This window comes from Pimephales promelas, chromosome 21 (assembly GCF_988280905.1).
Source record: "Pimephales promelas chromosome 21, fPimPro1.hap1.1, whole genome shotgun sequence".
NCBI classification, from domain to species: Eukaryota; Metazoa; Chordata; class Actinopteri; order Cypriniformes; family Leuciscidae; genus Pimephales; species Pimephales promelas.
Genome location: NC_142789.1, coordinates 20,832,194 through 20,850,759, shown reverse-complemented (window position 1 = coordinate 20,850,759; position 18,566 = coordinate 20,832,194). Strand labels below are relative to the sequence as shown.

General features: G+C 37.5%; 2 protein-coding genes across 6 annotated transcripts; both read right to left on the bottom strand.

The window, feature by feature from the left end:
- Window positions 1-364: 364 nt before the first annotated feature.
- On the bottom strand, window positions 365-17,555 carry cpne1 (copine I). Of its 5 annotated transcripts, XM_039673252.2 has the most exons (17): window positions 17,416-17,473; window positions 15,434-15,517; window positions 6,549-6,680; window positions 5,479-5,658; window positions 5,302-5,376; window positions 4,864-4,935; window positions 4,587-4,670; window positions 4,361-4,450; window positions 3,205-3,303; window positions 2,952-3,038; window positions 2,789-2,848; window positions 2,508-2,641; window positions 1,861-1,915; window positions 1,721-1,772; window positions 1,484-1,617; window positions 1,083-1,319; window positions 365-965 (listed from the first exon to the last, which is right to left on the bottom strand). In XM_039673252.2, the coding sequence occupies exons 3-17, from the start codon at window positions 6,678-6,680 to the stop codon at window positions 852-854; spliced, it is 1,605 nt and encodes a 534-aa protein (XP_039529186.1). In that variant the 5' UTR covers window positions 15,434-15,517; window positions 17,416-17,473; the 3' UTR covers window positions 365-851. The 5 variants fall into 5 exon arrangements, with proteins under 5 accessions (XP_039529186.1, XP_039529187.1, XP_039529184.1 ...); XM_039673253.2 differs by lacking the exons at window positions 3,205-3,303; window positions 15,434-15,517 and adding an exon at window positions 3,379-3,474 and having other exon boundaries at window positions 17,416-17,555; XM_039673250.2 differs by lacking the exon at window positions 15,434-15,517 and having other exon boundaries at window positions 17,416-17,555.
- rbm12 (RNA binding motif protein 12) lies at window positions 10,372-17,471 on the bottom strand. The gene is made up of 3 exons (XM_039673249.2): window positions 17,416-17,471; window positions 15,434-15,517; window positions 10,372-13,133 (listed from the first exon to the last, which is right to left on the bottom strand). Exon 3 carries the CDS (start codon window positions 13,109-13,111, stop codon window positions 10,517-10,519), a length of 2,595 nt encoding a protein of 864 aa, XP_039529183.1. The 5' UTR covers window positions 13,112-13,133; window positions 15,434-15,517; window positions 17,416-17,471; the 3' UTR covers window positions 10,372-10,516.
- Window positions 17,556-18,566: the final 1,011 nt, after the last annotated feature.

Sequence of the window (18,566 nt, the reverse complement as noted above, 5' to 3'; positions counted from 1 at the left end):
TAAGGCTTTATGTGGCAAGAGCAAGCATACATATTACTAAATTCAACAGCTCTAAAGGATAAGTGCAGATTAACTTTACTGTGCGATTAAGGTGCAAACATTTGTGTTAAATAAATCAAATTACCTCTCATTTCAAAGGAATCTTTCAAATATTACTTGGCACAAACTACAACTTTTTAAAAAGACACTGTGGTCTCAAATAATCCCAAAGTCTACGTAATTCCTTTATATTAGTAAAGCAGCATTTTTAAAATTCAGTTCTACTTAAATTCATATAGTGTGCTACTAAAAGTCATGCAGTGATTTCTTTGGCAAACTACTAATCATCTCTATTATGAGAGCATGATTGTGTTTTGCAGCATAGTGGCTGAATGAGTAGTAATTCACTGATAACTAGCATAGCTATTCATAAATCAGCATTCCTGATTGATATTGCATACATAGGCACCAAAAAGCAATAGAAAGGCCTAACGATTGATTTCAAATCTTGGCTGAAGGAAAAATCAAGGCATCTGTATCCATAAACAATATAAAAAAATATATGTAATAATACAGGAAAATAGATCTGTAAAAAGGAATATTTATAAAAACTCTATACCGGTTGGAAAAGAATAATATGAAGAATCTAGGATAATAAAAGAAATCTATGAAGGACTGAAAATAAAAATTGTTTGCATGATATATATAAAAAAGGCAATACAAATGGAATAAAAGTGGTATTTGTAAGAGCTCAACACCCGACATTGCTTCCTTTAACAGAACTGTGGCTCCCTCTAGTGGTGCTCCATATACTTAACTTGTAACTATTTTATATAGATGGCTATGTTTCAGTCTTCATTGCAAACCGGTGTCTACTTGGTCGGTGGAGGGGGGTTGACAGGAAGCAGATTCCTCATTTTAAAGTACGACACCAGTTGATTTGGCACCTCAGCAAGAACGCTCTGAGCCAATGCTTCTTTAGGAGCCTAAGAAGAAATTGAGATTAAGTATTGACAGCGACGTAACAAGAGAAAACACTGGATATGAATTTAAGAACTTCTAACCAGCATGCAATTTATATTTAAATATAATGAGGATCATACACTGGCAAACTGCTTGAAAGGCACAAACTGCACGATATCTCTGACTGCCGCCTCTCCGGACACAGATTTGAGAACTCCACCGTCCCCATCAAGAAACTCCATGGCCTTAAAGTCTGCCTCACCCACACCCACAATGATGATGGACATGGGAAGTTTGGAGCAGTTTACAATGGACTGTCTGGTCTGGTCAAGATCAGTGATCTCCCCATCAGTGATGATCAACAGCACAAAGTATTGCTAATTGAGAGAGAAAGATGTTAGACATAGTGCTAATGGTCTGAAAATGCCATGGTACATCACAGATAAAAAAACGCACGAGTACCCATTAAACCACATCCTGAGTTGGATGAGGCAGTGTACTACAAAAAAAAAAAAAAAGGGCACTTGGTGGTATTACTCACAGCTGCATTTGGTTGCTGGGCGGCTCCAGCTGCAATTCGGGCCACATGATTTATAATGGGGGAGAAGTTGGTCGGTCCATAAAGACGGACTTGAGGCAAAGACATACGATAGGCCTCCACAATTCCTTGCACTCCTGCATTGTATAAAACATCAGCACATGTGGCAAACATGCTAGAATTTCTTTTAAGTCACATAGTTACGCAATTGTTAAATAACATTAAATTAAATTGCCTTACCTTGGCAATATGGGCTACTGGGGTTGAAGTTCAATGGGAACTCATGGGATACCTAAAAATTGAGAAAAGGCACTTTTGTCAAATTAAATTATGATTACAACTAATAATGAAAAAGTATCAGGGAGACCGTAATCTCTAACCTGAAAGTTTGGAGGTATTTGAGCACCAAATCCAAATGCTGGGAAAAGTTTATCACTACAAGGGAAGACAGAAAAAAAAATATGTTGTAGACAAAAGGACTCGTGTACTGGTACAAAAAGTCTCTTATGAATCTGATGTCGGATGAATCTTATGAATCTAATGGGAAATATTACAATGTAAAAGAACTCGCATGTATTTTAATACATCTTAAATGTAATTTATTCCTGTGATGCAAAGCTGAATTATCTGCAATCATTACTTCAGTGTTAAATATGTTAGTATATGTAAAGTATATGTTAAATAGTTTACTATTTTGTGGAAATGGTGATTAAAAAAGACAAAAATAGAAAAAAAAAGAAACATTAAATGTCTTAACTGTCACTTTATATTAATGTAATGCATGTTTGCTTAATAAAAGTATTACTTTCTTAAAAAAAAAAAAAAAAAAAACATACTAGCCCCAAACTTTTGAATGTTAATGTATACATATTCAAACAACTTGCCTATATCTATACTTTCCTTACAACAATCAATTACAATGCACTACTCAATTGGTGAACATATGTTAGTTTGTTGCAACATTGAATGGTGTTTTCCTTCTGTCATACAGGTGGTGGAGAGTCAATTGACAAAATCGCCCTCTTACGTGTCATAGTCTTGGACTACCTGACCAACGGACCAGATGGCTGACAGATACTGGTTTACACCATTAGGGCTGATATAATGAAGAGAGTCAGGGGAGCGGGGGTCTCCATTAGAGCCAGTGAAGTCAATGCCAACCTAAAACCAAACAATTTTCACCACTGTTTTAGAGCGTAAACCATAAAGTTACAAATTTACCCATTGATAATCTCAGCATGTAAATAACTACAAAAAAACAACTGCAAAAAACCCCACAAATATTGTGCCATGACTGTCTGATCTTACCGTGAAGTTAATTTGGCAACCTCCCATCACATAATCCAGAAATGAATACTGTGCTTCAAGCTGAAAGACAGTGTGGAGATTATTTACTATCATTATTGTAAAATTATTGTAAAGAATTCTGCAATTTCCATTTTCATTCATAACAGATGAAGGTTGTTCGAACCTTGCAATACTTAATCCTGATGACCCCAGAGTTCTTATAACTCTTTTTCTTCTTTTGTTTCTCTGGATGAATGCAGTCAAACTCGACCTACAAAAATAAAAAACTTTTCACTTATGCCCTTTAATAAAACCCTCAGAAATTATAGAAGTGAATAGAATAGAAATGTATGTGAAGATAAAAAAATATATATATATGTTCTACTATTAACACAATGACAACAAAAAAGTCTGGCGCAATGGAGGCGGAGTCTCACCGGGGAGCCATTAACTGCTTTCTGCAGATCTGACACATTAGTTTGAAACACACCAATGAGATCATGAGAGCCATCGCTATCATAATCAAAACAATGAACCTAAAACAAAAAGCCACGGAGAGACAGACAGACAGACAGAAAGAAAGATGTTTAGAGGACATGTATCCTGCTCACCGCATTGTCTTTAGCCTCGATTAGTTTAGCGGTGGTGCAGGTGAACTCTCCTATCATGTCTGAGCTTGTGTCTTCATCCTTATCGTAACATGTTACCTAGCAATCAGACAAAGCTTTAGTCTAAGAACTAGGACAACCGAAAATGCTGGCAGATGACTTCTTTACATGACATGATTAGAGTTTTTTCTTCTGATCTAAGAGCTACCACTGAAAAAGTTTTGTACACTACCGTTCAAAAGTTGGGGGTCAGTAAGATTCTATCAAGCAAATTCGCATTTAATTGATCAGATCTATCAGTTAAAAATTTTACACAGTGTCCTAACCAAATCCATTAATATTACACCATATGTTTTTTTTTAAATAGGGCTGTCGATTTAGCGCATTCATTTAATGAATTAGTAATAGGGGAAAAAATGCGTTTATCGCACCCACCCCAGAACTAAATATGCAATCTTACATTTTATACAATTGATTGGTGACGAACATGAAGAAGGGCAACAACTCGCTACATGATGGAGCCTACAGAATGCTCCTAAAATTCAAGATATAAGGGCAAAAATGCAGTCCATTGTTTGAACGCTCTTGAACGTTCAAACTCAAACTAAATTATTAACATCAAATAAAGCACATAATCACAACAGGAGATTATCATTGCGACCCTTTGCATGTTGTTCAAGCCATGACATTGTAGAAATAAAAACAGTTTCTAAAACAGAGTGGTCATGTATCGCTATTGCAGCTGGATCTTTACAAAAGATCTCTGTCAAACAAACGCAGCAAATAAATGCAAGAACATAAAACAAATCTCTCATACTGGAAAGTTTTGAACGGTAGTGTATGTGATGTTCCAAAAAATAGAATTAAGAGCAGAAGTAAATTGTTTTTCTCTTGCTTAGAGAAACCATCTTCTACAATTCTGATAACTTACCATGAAAAATGCACATCTGAGTGAGCAATAAAAAAAAAAAAACTTTGTAGTTACCTTGATTGGTTTGTTCAGGTCACCACCACAGAACGTATGCAAGGAGACCGTAAACTTTTTCCAAGATGGATTCAAATTATTTTTGATGACCTATCGGTAACAGGTCAAAGTTAACACAACCATCAGAAAAAAAATAATAAAAAAAAATACAACAACTCATGATTTGTTATGCATGCAGAAATATACTAATATTTGGTTCACTGAATGAGTGAAAGTGGGTAAAAACCTCTGTCCTGTGAATTAACTGCCATTTCCCATCTTCTTCCTGCTTGAAAAACTCCAAGAATGGATCAGATTTCCCAAACAGATCCTGAAAAAGATAAGTGAATAGTGCAGCTTCCATATAACTCAAAACAGTTAGTACCATAACTGTCTTTAACCCAGAATATGTTTTTTTGTGTGGTTAACCAGTGGTGACATTTAAACATTTTCCCTGCTTCTTTTGCAGCAATAACTGATGAATTGCAAATCAAGATGCAAGAACAGAGGATTATTATGTCTACCTTTTTATCCAGGTTTTTTGCCTCCACTTCCATTACAATAGCCCTGTTGTCCTTCACTTCTTCTGCTGTAATCTGAACATAAAGATACAACATTGCTATATGTAACAAACATTTTGAATGGCAGAACTGTTTTAGAAATGTGGAAACCGATGCTTGCAAAAACCAACAGCTAGATGATGATACACATCATTGACAAACTTTGCATGAATTGAAATATGCAAATGTTCTTCTGCTCAAACAGAGGGCTTTAGTGAATTATCAAATAAAACTAATTATTTTATGAACAAACAAAGATACACAAATGAAGATGAATTGAATTCTGATGCCAGTAAAACATTCAACAGGAAGATGGTAAAACCGTCATGTGACAAATTCCCATGTACTTTAACAAATGTTGCCATATTGGAAATATCACTAAGAGTGTTCATATGAACATACTGTTATTGTGCCTTTCCCAGCTGGTTTTGTTTCCTTGAGCTGAAGGGGTCTGGTAATCTTCCTACTTGATACAATCTGTTGTAAAGGTTGGTGCACAAACAAAGCCATTATGCATACAGTGTGACTAATTATTAGCACAAAACAGCATTTCACTGTTTCACTCCTCACAATCCATACCTGACCAAGGGTGCATTCAAAGCCTCCCAGAAAGTCATCATCCTTGAGGTCAACGGACTTGTTGTCAATGTCATAGACGCCAAACTTTAGTTTCTGCACCTTCTCAAAGTAGTAGTCGATGTGAAGTTTTGTGGAGAACTCGGGGTCCTGGCAATTCTTCACTCTCTCTGTGCGTTCTACCTGCAATGATCACATACATTCGGCAATGTGACAAGCAAATAAGGTCATTTGTTTTTCTACAAGTTCGAATGATACCATCATAAAATGAGGAATAAAGAATCAAGAAGTGACTAAAAGAACAACAGAGAACCAATCATTTTATTTGTAAATGATTGCTGTGGCATGTTTTCTTTGTTTGACAGCCAGGCTAAAAATGATGTCCACACAATTCGGCATATTTCATGGCATCACAATTTGAAGTGAAGCAAAGTGAGTGAATTCAGACGCTGATGTGTATACTGTGCGTCTGAGAGCTGGAGCTGCTGAAGAAACGGCTGTCACATGAAGTGATATCTTACATGATGTTACTTTATAAAATAATATCAACGACAATAACAGTCATAATGACCTTATTTTGTAATTATATATACCTCCGTGCCAGCTTTGTAGTTTCATCGACTGAAAGCCATAATCATCAAAATTATAACAAAGGCTTTAAAAGTAATCAGTCTATTAATTAGTTGAATTACCGAAATAAATGAACTTTTGCACGATATTAAAATTTTTCGAGTTTCACCCGTATATATGCATCATGTCTGTATGCATGTATGTGTGTGCATATACACATTAGTTGTATGCATTCTGCAATCCTAAAGCCTGCAACACAATTATACAAATAATAAATGTTAAGTACTAACTAACTACTTTAAACATTAAATCAAAATCACAGAAATGTCGGTTTCAAAAGTATTAGTAATGGTGTCAGAGAGCAGTGACATTTTCTCCCATCAAAACTGTTGCAGTGATGCATTTTAAAGTGTCAACAGCTGTAATACTATATTAAAAAAAGGAAGCGTAACTGCAATTGTTACAGCGGCTATTCGAGACTTAAGTTACAGTGTATAACTTACCTCTGTCCATTTGTCATCGCCGACACTCTGCAGCAAAACACAGAGTGGATCAGATTTGGATCCAACATCTTTATCCAGAAGATTATTGCAAGAGATGGAGAGCTCGATTTTCGACACACACTGAACGGCCATCTGAAAACCACAACAGACACAAAAAAAAGTATGAAGTTCTTGCCTCGAGTTTAACTGCTTCAATGAATCATTACTGAATACATACACACGCGAGGAATTAAAATTTGATGAAAGAAAGGAATGTTCAGACAATTCTGATCAAATTGGCAGTAAAAAAAGCAATACAAAATGAATATAATATTCGGATCATACACGCTCGGTTTTTTTTTTTTTAAATTACGCATTTTAAAAAATATATTTATTTTAAAAAAGTGTCGTGTGGGCCTAAATGTCAGTATTTGAGACTGTCCGAGAGTCACGCCTTAAATGTGTTAACGCGATTAAAACTATCTTTTTAAATTGCTTAATGGCGCACTGCAAATCTAATACAGACACCCCAATCCTATATGATGAGCTGACAAAATGCTACGGTGAAAATAAAAATATCATACCCTTAACAACTTTCAAAACTGCAGTGTTCAGTGTTCGGAGACTGGCTGTCGAGTGTCGAGAAACAAAACTGCTGCTTGCTAGTACTACTACCGCCTACACCCTGACACGTTCATCTCATATCAAATGAGCAGGGCGGTGCCATTCAGCTCCTCTCTAGACGTGCAACGCTATTGGTCAGAACGTCAGCTGAACTACGCTGCGATTGGTCAGGGGCCTGTCAATCACAACACAAGCCCGCAGCGGCAGCACAGACCACTGTGCATGAAACCAACGTGGAGTGAGTCATTACACAGACAACTACTACAAACATTCTCATTTTTACCAACGCCGTGAACTCATACTCATCACATTTATATTAAAACACAATTGTAATGAAAGAGTTTCAGCGTAATAGTTGAATAAATTAATATGACTGCATGAGTTCATAATACTTTCACGTAACGTTACACCCAACAATGCAGCAATCAATCAGAACAGGAGCATTACATTTGTTACGTGGTCTGCCAGTGTGTCAGTTTCATCAGAAGTGCCACCACAGCACAGCAACTAGTTTCGACTGGTTTAAAAGAGCAACCCGTCTTAGCAATTGGGTTAAAAAAAACTGCGAGCAGAAGCAGAGCATGATTGCCTTGACCGCTATGTCACCATGGTAACAGATTCCACAACTGAGCCAAATTTACAAAAAGCAAAAAACACACTACAGAACAAATTCCTATATTACTCCGCATTTGTTGGCTAATCTGTCTTTGAGAGTGACAAATTAGCCTTTTTTCCTTCTTGATATTGCAGTGCAATCAAAATATAGCCTTAAATGTATAGAAGTCTTAACGTCTATTAAAAAGCATTCCTTTTCAACACCAATCTTCCCTATTCAAATCACCACCATAAAGCAGTATATTAACTGTTATTGTGCACACAACTTATACTTCAGGTTTCACAGACAAGGCTTAAACATTGCCACAGACTAAAATGCAAGTTCGATTGTTTTTAACCTGAAAGGACTTGATCTGCCATCTTAACATGTGCATCATACATTTTGTCTCCAGATTTACACCAGTAATGTTTTTTTTTTTTTTAATAATGCACATCGTAAAAGCTAGAAATTACCTAATTGAACTTAGGCCTTATCCTTGCTTAAAGGATTAAACTAAACCTTTTATAACTAAACCTTGTATGTGAAACCAGGCTACAGAAACAATATAATTAAATTCAAATAAATACCTCCACTTTAAAATATTAATAATATTGGAAATATATAAACAAAATATTTCTGCTGCAATATCAGACCAGAATTTTCCAGAATTACTCTGGCAATAAATGAAATTTTATTCCTCAAAATGAACTCAACATAAAAAGTCATAAACATAAAAAGTCCCAATTCCCCTTCCCACTACAATGCAGTCTTCCTTAAACTAAAAAAAACAACTATCAAACACTTATAAATCTGCCAGAAAATCCAATGCTCACAGATAGTTTATTGCAGCAATAATGTCTATCATTACAACTTACCTGAACATTAATGTTAATCAGGAATCAAGGCTCATCATCAAAAAGGCACAAAAAAATGGGGTCCACAATGCTTGAGAACCACTCAAGAATGCGAAACAGGCAGAAATGCACTCAATTCATCATGAATTTAATTCCAAAGCATTTCACAACACCAAAAGTACAAAAGCTCAACCCAAATAATAAAAAAAACTTGCATAAATAACTGTGAACTTGTGCTTCTGAACAGGCCCAGTGCAAGCAGATTCAAAGCATCAAAGAGCAGCATTTGAGAGCAATACCACTTGACCTGCTTTAAAGAAATGCATCGAGAATGTGCAGAATTCTTTGAAAACCCAGCTGTTAGAGAGAATTGACAGCTTACAGAAAGCATGTGTAACTTGAATAATCTTTTATGCAGCATATAATCATTTGCCATCATAATCCACAGCCAAAACGATGAAACATGTCACGTGTCTCTCAATGCAGTTTGCATGAGAATTGTTCATCCACTTTTAAATCATAACTAAGTACAAAAAAAGCCAAATGCAAAAATGGGGTTCCTCTTTAACATTTCATAAAGAGACACTGCATTCTCAAAAAAAAACATCTGTGGCACAACTGGGGCAGAATCTCATGAGTTTTTTTTTATCCATACACAATTAAGATGTTTTGTGTAATGCTCCAGGCATAAGTAAACATTAAATGTATGTGGTGCTGTTCAACAGAATCCAAACTAAAATAACTACTAGACTATTTTTCACTCTAAAAAACAAAACAGTATAAAGCTTTTACCTGAAATGCTTATCTATGGCAGCAGAAAATATAAAATTTTAAAAGAGAGCCTTATTTTGATATTAAAAAATACGTTTTAAATAAAGCACTGAGGGAAAAGGTCAATGCCAAAGTATTATAAAGAGTCTTAAGCAACAAGCAAAAGATTAGAGCTAGAGTCACATCTTTAGAACATCTGATGGGGTCGAAAAGATATGCAGGTCAATATGGGAAACAAGTCATAGCAAAACATTTTATTGTTCACAATTGAACTGAAAGAAACAGAAGGACAGGAGAGAATACAATACCTTTAAGTGTCATCATTTCAGGAATGGCATTTTATTGACAAAATAATTCAGCTGGAAAGTATTTACAAGAGAAAAAGCGCTGGAACGTCAAAATAAACTACGTATAACAACTAATCCATTTCTGCAGAACTTTTAAAAAAAAGCCAAACATCCAAAAAAAAGGAAGCTATCGAACACCACAACACATTGTGAAGAGAGCTAAGCAAAGAGAGTAAAATGCTTTCATATACATTATATTACAATGCCTCATGTGCTTCACAACCGCTTATAGTGTACAGTGAAGTATTGTTTGACATCAGGCTTTTATAGCAATCCAATGTGACAGCAACAGATATTGATAGACATAGCATTTTATTGACAGAAAAAAACTTGCAGCAGAGAGCAAACATTGAAACTGAAGTGTAGACATGTATATAAGCGCACAATGCACAGCAGCCTTTTGTTTTTTACCTCAAATGCGTACTATGCAGCATTAATAATATACAGATGTGTAAAACTGCGGAGATACCAAACAATGAGGAACTAACCTCCTCCACAGCTATTAGGCTCCAATGAACATACCACTATGAAGTTGCCCCTTTTTCTGATCTGCAGATGTGTACTAAAACATTATTGGCCTGAAGTCTTAAACAACGCTGTTTAGAGAAATTAAAAATAAATATCGGCTTTCCTCAATTGTCATGCTTCATGTAACGCAATCTTGGATGCATAATGTGTCCAGGAAAAAAAAAACTAATACTTTTGTCAGTTTCTTCTGCTGTACTTAACCAGTTTAGTTAATTTGACAGAAAACTGTGTCAAAAGAAAACATACTTTGCAATGACAAAGTCATTGTTTTCATCCCAAAGTGATCTTCACTTTTCTTGCCCCAATAGGCCTATCATTCAGGTCCATAACAGCAGCCATTGCTTCATCTTGGGAGTCAAAAGCAACCATCGCTTCCCCAGTAGGCAAACCTTTCTCATTGAATTGCAAGCATACAGAACCAGGCAACACTTGATAGCCATAGAAAAAATCGATTATCTCATCAACAGTCACAGTAAAGGGCATGTTTTGAATTTTGACAATGGTGGGCCTTGAATTACCTGGACCACTGGTAGGTCCTCTAAGATTCTCAGTAGCTGGCCTCTGACCTTGGCTTCCTCCATGATTTTGGCCGATGGCTTTACGAGAAGATCCATTATCAAAGGATGGGATGCCCCTTAATGGCTCTGGTGCACCAAAGCCAGAAGGTGCACTGGGTCTGAAACCAGGGTGCTCTAGAACAGGACCGGGAAGGGGTCCTCCAACCATTGGTGGGGGAAGGCCTAGCGGGACATCACCCAAAGCAGCACCAAGTGGCGGCAAAGGCGGTGGACCTGCCAGTCCGTTACCTGGGGCAACGAAGGGGTTGACAAAAGGGGGACCGTTGCCAAGGGTCCCAACAGCATTTCTCAGAAAACTAAACTCGTCGCCTGTCATTCCTGGAAAAGCATGAGGCACTTGGGGAACTTGGGCCTGGGGCTGCGCATGTGCATGTGCATGAGTATGGGCATGGGAATTGCCTAGGGATTTCTGGCCTCTCTTTGCTTGTGGAGGAGGATTTCTCTCAACTTCCTTCATCTGATCGAATGTTACCAAATGAACAAAAGCATCCCTGCCATTCAATTTTTGCCTATGGAGTCTCTCTGCTTTCAGTGCATCCTCGTCAGACTTGAACTGCACAATAGCTTGGCCAAGACCATTACCGTTTCCGTCAACTAGCACTTTAAGACTTTCCTCAAACAACTGAATGCCATCAAGAAAAAGACGGACATCTTTTTTTGTCACGTTATAAGGAATATTGGTTATGTGAGCACAATTCTTGGCACTCTTTCCTCCTCCCGAGCTATTCTTCTGATCGCCCTGGGAACCCTGCATTCGCTTGCGAATGGTGTCTATCTTTTCATACATGTTTTTCTTTGTGATCGGATGCACCTGAATAAACCGACTACCCATGTACTGCATATGGCATCCAAGAGCAACTTTGTAGTCATTTTCGTTCCTAAACTCCACAAATCCCTCACCGGTTGCCCTGCCATTGGGACCGTACGCAATGTAAATGCTATCTTCAACAATGTCAAGATTTTTGAAAAACTCAAAGATCTGCTTGTTTTCGGCTTCATACGGGAGTCCTTTCAAATACACACAGAATTCTAGTTTGTGGGGAGATCGGGATCTGGCTCGCTCGCGACCAGAGGGTGGTGGCGAATTGGCACTTCTGCGACGATTGCGATTGTGTTCGGAGTCACCACCTGCTTTAGACTGTCCCGCACTCTCTCTCCACTGTCGCTCTGTAGCTGGAGAAACTTCAACATATCTTTGGCCAATCAATCCAGCATTTCTTTTCAGAGCTTCAAAAGACTCTTGGGGCGAGAAGAACTTAACCAATGCCCTGCCGTTGTTTCTACCCATGTGGTCTTTAAGCAAACGAACAGACTCAATCCCAAGTCCCTGGAAGAAATCTCTGACTTCACATTCAGTGACTGAAAAAGGAAGGCCGTGTAGATGAACGTAAAACTCATCTGGGTTTGTCGGTGCTGGTTTCATGTGAGAATGGAGGTTAAGGGGGTTAAGGGGATTTAGGAACATTGGATTGTGATTTCCAAGAGACAGTGGACCAGAGGCAGCCATACCACCAGATAAAGGGCCGACTGGGGGAGGGACACCAGGATTGAATGGAGGAAGCGCAGACATGTGTGTCATGTGTGCAATGGGAGGGACCGGAGGCACTGACGTTAGCGGATTAACAGCAGGTACCGGTGGTAATGTGGATACTGGTGGGGGTCCTGGCATGGGGGGCATCGGTGGTAGAGTTGGCATGGTGGGCAAGGGAGGTATTGGGGGAGGTACAGAGTTCAAGGATGACATTGCCGTTGTCATTGTTGATCCCAAACTAAGACTTGGGCTGCTAAAATTATTAAAGTTTGGGGGCATATTTCCCATGGTAGTGGTCGAAAAGGTAGGGACAGTCTTGTTGCTTACAGGCTCGTGTGTTGACACTGCTGTGGTGGCTGTAGTCGAAGTTGTGTTACTAAAACCTTGGGCTGTGGTTGCCAAGTTGCCCCTTCCACTTCCACCAGTACTAACTGGTGGACCCGGCCGACTACCATTTCCTGTGGCAACCTCTGCACTGCCGGTTTCAAAGCGCCTACGGCTCAGCTCAATCATGTTTTGCATTTCTGTTTTGCTACTAAGTAACAGAGACACCTTGGAACCTTTGATCGAGCCCCCTGTGCGCATCATTCCAAGCCTTGCATCTTCATCTGTGGCGAACACGATAAAAGCCTCACCGTGTTCACCCCCTACAATATGCACACCACCATCTGGGATGGTCAATCCAGAGAAGAAATGACGTATGTCCATAGTCCCAGCCACAATGGGGAGACCCTGCAAACGGATGACCACAGCCATGCTGAGGTGCAACAAAACACACCTGTAGATGAAAGAAGGCAACGACTGTCAGGCTATGATAAAAGGCAAAAAGATAACACAGAACCAGTATACAAACCACAAGAAAATTAACAGCAAGACCAAAGATTATATGAGAAACATTATGACAACAGAAAAATAAATAGTAGAGATGCACCGATTGATTTTCACGTGATCTGCGACTGGCCAGTCAGTCTGACATATGCCGATTTTAAGCCGGGTACCGCATGATTAACATCGCGCAACATCAGCATCACATGTGCACATGGATGGAACGCACATGTAGGAAACCTCACTCCGCAAGCAGCGCATATTTTTTACATGCATGTTAATAAATGAGTGCATTCACACTGGGAGCAGGAGGCAGCACATGAGCATCAAAAGCAGGCGCATCGCATGAGCAGCAGGTTTTCGGCACAGAGTGTATTTTGCTGCGCTGCCCACGCTCAAAGTGAAAGCACACTTTAGATGGACAAAATGCACAGAATTTGGCTGGACATGTGGGAGATGAGAGAGAAAAAACAGACTATCAGGTGACAAAGCAGAAATGCTTCTTTTTGCGAAGAAAAACTTGCCATTGATGTACAAGTTATTGCAATAGGACTGTGTGTGTGTTATGAGAAATCTTTGTACTGCAAGGCTATATTTATTTTATTTTTATTTGTCATTTATATTTTATTTTCTCTCTAAACTTTCCTGTTTTCATACAGAAGTTTAGTTTGCTAAATATATCGATTTGTTTTAGATGGATATTGGATGTGTCCATAACACTGCACTTTAGATGTGTGTGAATTTCCCACACCAAAAGTAATTTATAGTTCTATTTTATACCAATTATCTGTTAAAAAAATGTCTAAGCAAAATGTTCTATTAAAGAAAAGATAGAAAATAAATATTTGTGTGTGCGGTAAAGTGGTTAGAAAAAATGAAATCTGAATCAGGAGGTCAAACTCAATGAAAAATCGTAATCGACCTAGAAAAATTGTAATCGGTGCATCTCTAAAAAAATAGAACATGAATTTTATCACATCAAAGCCTAACACAGATTCTTAGCTCATCACACCTTTTAATGGCTTTGGAGTCATAGCAAAAGCACAGTAGCTAGCATACTGTGGGACCCTATGACCAGGATAAAAAAAAAAAATAAAAAAAAAAAAACACAGGACCAGCATTGAAAACCACTGTTTCAGCTTATTTTACACAGTCCTTGGCTTAAAGGACTTGACACATTTTGACCAAAAGAAAATACCTTGAAGAATATGGGTAATCAAACAGGCCCAGGGCTCCATTGACTTCCATAGTATGGAGAAATAAAATATAATATATTATGGAAGTCAGTGGGACACTGGGCCTGTTTGGGTACCCATATTTTTCCAAAATATCTTTTGTGTTCAGCAGAAGAAATTCATACAGGTTTGGAACAACTTGAGGGTGAGTAAATGACAATTTTCATTTTTGGGTGAACTATCCCCATACATGTTTCCAGAGTAAGAAATTACAAATTAAAAATCATCCTTATATTTCCATGTTTTTAACAACTGTGGAAAGAAGAGCCCAACAATAAAGACTGCCCATTGGTCAGGGGCCAGAGTAAACGTCGCTCGGGACAGTTGACGCAACTTTAACTCAACCTATTGGGCCAGTGCTGCATTATGAGATAATCATTTGCACATGTTTTTAAGCCTTTCCAATTTGAATATTTAAGTGCAAGATAGCACTAAATAGAACTCAAATCAATAGTGTGAAAAGTTGTGTGCGCACACATCTGAAGCGCACACCCACAAAATACGCTTCTCCAACAGCGTGCAAATGCTGAATAGAACTCTCTTTGATGTCTATTTTTGAATGGACATATTCACACAAAATAACTTCAAAACATGTCAGTGAGTATCCTATTAAAAACAGTGAGTTATATCTTAAGAGAACATAAAGAGATGGTAAATAAAAATTTTGGCAGGGCAAGTTAAAATTTTAACCACTGGCCTCCTGACTGGACCAGTATGCAAAAATCCTTAGCTTTGAGCCCTGAGAACCCTCTAAAAAAAATTGCTTATTATTTTTTAACATTTTACTGTAGCCAGCTAAATGTCCCCCAAAACACTTAAAATTTGAATTGCATTGGAGAGTCATCCATTCACAAAGAATCCATACTGCAATGATATCACTCAAGACCACAAAATATTTCTAACAAATTTCGACATTTCTAAATGCATTAATTTTTCTCACTCTTTTATTAAACAATTAAAAAAATAAGTTGAGCAAATATTTTGTTTATAGTTTAACTAATATCCCTCAAATGCTTACCTGTATTTAAAGTGCTGCTTCGTTACAAGATGCACAGGATACCCAAGCCAATCCTGACGGCAATCATTTAAAATCAATTCTTGACTGCAATAAAAAGAATAAATGGAGGGAAATATATGTAAACAGCATTAGAACAAGCATACCCATGACTGTCTCCAAGAAAACCATCCAGCAATTTCCAGTCCATTTTGTAACATTCTGCTACAGCAAAACAATAAAATGAATCACCACTTGTGCACATCAGAAGTTTGCCGGCTGCTTCGCAAAAACCATACACATTAAAATTGGTCTTAGAAAACATGAATGTCATGTATTTCATGAACCCCAGCACACATTCATACTTAACAGCAACGCATCAAAACATTTTGTAATATATTAAGCTAGAAACACAGATTGTGACATTGCATAGAGTGAATATAAAATCTGATAATGTTGGTAAATTGTGAGCAATAAGAAACGTAATCAGAGAACCTCTCTAAAAGCCTGTTAAATCCTAACTCTTGTATTTCTAATCTGTAAATTGGTAACCTGTAAACATACAAGAATATCAGGGGAAAAAAAATGCCATTTAGACACTAAACAGTACAACCACTGTAGAAACCTCTCTTCACTATTACACTACAAAAGAACAAGAAATGTACACCTTACTTAGGGCATGACACTTAAAGGGATGGTTTCCCCAAAAATTAATTCTGTCATAATTTACTCAACCTTCATGTTGTCAAGACTTGTTAGCCTAATTTTATCTTCAGTACATGAATGGAGATATTTATACAATATTCTTTGATCTTTCTATCATCTTTGTCATTACTCTGAAAGTCCATGTAACTAAGTTTAAATCCAAGTGTTCTGACATGATAGCTATAACTGAAAGTTTAATTATTATTTTTTTGTATGGGTCTTATGGTTTAGGGTGAGAAAATTATAACAGAATTAAAAAAAATGGTGAACTGATTAAATAGGAAGAGAAGTATTTGATCACCTACCACCAAAAACCACAAAACTAGTTCAGATATATAAAACTCAGTGTCTTCAGACCCAAAATGAGCGACAACCTCCAACATTCTGCTTGATAAGCTTTATAAAATATTAAGAGCCTTACCAAAAGTGGAAACTACGTCACATAATCAGAGGCTAATAACCATGTGGACATAAACCTGAATGCATGTTGGCAAAAAAAAAAAAAAACAGGTAACAACTAACAACCAAATCAGTATGACATCAAGGTTGAGGTCTGCTGATTGGACTTTAAAAAACGCTGTATAAAAACCTTCATTTGAGGATTTCCATTGCATCAACACTCGAACGTCACCATAATCAAACACTCCAATGTCACCATAAACGACCTTTAAAGTACAATTTTATGCTTATGCTGAAATATGACTTAGTGTCACTGTCAATAAAATTGAAACAACATCGAATATTAAATGAGCCTCATCAAGGAAACGTTGCTTATTTTGCACGTTTACAGCTTGCTTTACCTGCTGGAACCACTGAAATAAAAGAACAAACCATAACAACAATAGAAACATGTGAAATACGCTTTGAAAACACAGCACTCTTTGATTTCTTAAAATAAAATGACTGAAGTACCGTAAATAGAGTTTAACGAGAACATCCGTCGTATGGCGTCATCAGCCATTCAAACCTCAAAACCAGCGAGATGACAAAATGGCGCCGTCTGTATTTACAAGCGCAAATTAATTAATGTCGCCTACAACTGAAACAAAGCTCGCTGCTATTTACCCAATTCCTTAAATCAGCATAGCACGTTTTAGAAATTTTAAAACAACATTCACTGCACGGAAAGGAAGAGGTGTCTGGCGTCGCATTGTCCATTAAAACAGCTCATTGTTTGCAGCTCACAATCACCCTGCCTTCCATTAAGCGTATAAAACCACTGCATGTTGCAAATGTCGAGAGTGTTGTGTATAGCTACATGAAATGCATTGTGTGAATTGATGTACTTTGCATATTCTTACCGAAATTATTTGTCTTAACTGATCTTTATAAAATAATAAAGACGAGGCGCTTCAGTTGTCTTCTTCCACCTCTTGTTCGTCAGCGTCTTGTCGTCGTTCTCAATCTGTTCAGTATCGAGCTGGAAAAGGATCGACAGCGCTTGCGCTGATGTAAGCCAATCACTAAACGCGCTGCAAGAGAGAATGCACGCTGTAGTTTGTAGTACGGGTCACTTACTCACGACCAACTCCTCCTCTCTGGAGCTCCAATGGGGTTGGATTAGTCCAGCTCCTCCTCTATGGTGGATGGAGGGATAGAGTTGTGGGTAGGGTTAGGCAGAGAGATGTATCTGGGGGCATATTAGACATTCTCTGCTCTGGGGTAGGGTTAGTGTGTGGTTGGATATTCCAACTCCACCCATTCTTGGGTCCAAATTATATTTGCGCCCAGAACTCGAGAGCAAATGGGTGGGGGTGGAGTCTAGACGTCCAGCGAGGAGGAGCGAATGTGGAGTAGGACGTCATTTGACTGCAGTGAGCACTACTTGCAGAACTCTATGGATAGAAGTTTATGATCGTATTTGCTTATCTTTCTGAGTTCACATGTAAGCTTGATTCATTTATTTTGATTAAAGATCAAAATAATGATGTGCACAGATAAATCATGTATATTACACAGCAATATTTAATAAAAAAAACAAGAATTATCCATTTTGATTTCATGGTGACTTGATTTTTTTCGTCTTCTCTTTTCTGACAGTGTGTGTTTGTGTTTGTGTGAGGCCTGTTAACCCTACATTATAGGGACAAGATGTAAATGTTTGATCTTGTGGGAGGAAATTGTTTGGTCCAGTCCCCATGAGGAAAATAGCTTATAAATCATACTAAATCGTTTTTATTTTTTATTTCTAATGTAAAAATGCTTTATTTCTAATATAAAAAAAATAATGTAAAAAGTTTTCTTTGATGGGTAGGGGATATACTAAACAGTTTGTCCTGTATAAAATCAAAGTCTCCATAAAACATGGAAAACCCATGGGAAAACCCAATATGTGTGTGTGTGTGTGTGTGTTTATTGATTTTTGAGAATATTTTATGTCATAAAGAACCATGCCCAAAAAGTACTTTGAATGAAACATTTAAAAAAAAAAAATATATATATATATATATAT

What these genes read in the sequence shown, in the direction of transcription:
- cpne1 (XM_039673250.2), bottom strand. Translation starts at nt 6,680, where the DNA reads ATGGCCGTTCAGTGTGTGTCGAAAATCGAGCTCTCCATCTCTTGCAAT. An exon ending in TTGAATGCACCCTTGGTCAG is followed by an intron (nt 5,377 to 5,478) that starts GTATGGATTGTG and finishes CCTTTACAACAG; the next exon opens with ATTGTATCAAGTAGGAAGAT. An exon ending in ACCTGAACAAACCAATCAAG is followed by an intron (nt 3,304 to 4,360) that starts GTAACTACAAAG and finishes TTTTTGTTTTAG; the next exon opens with GTTCATTGTTTTGATTATGA.
- rbm12 (XM_039673249.2), bottom strand. Translation starts at nt 13,111, where the DNA reads ATGGCTGTGGTCATCCGTTTGCAGGGTCTCCCCATTGTGGCTGGGACT.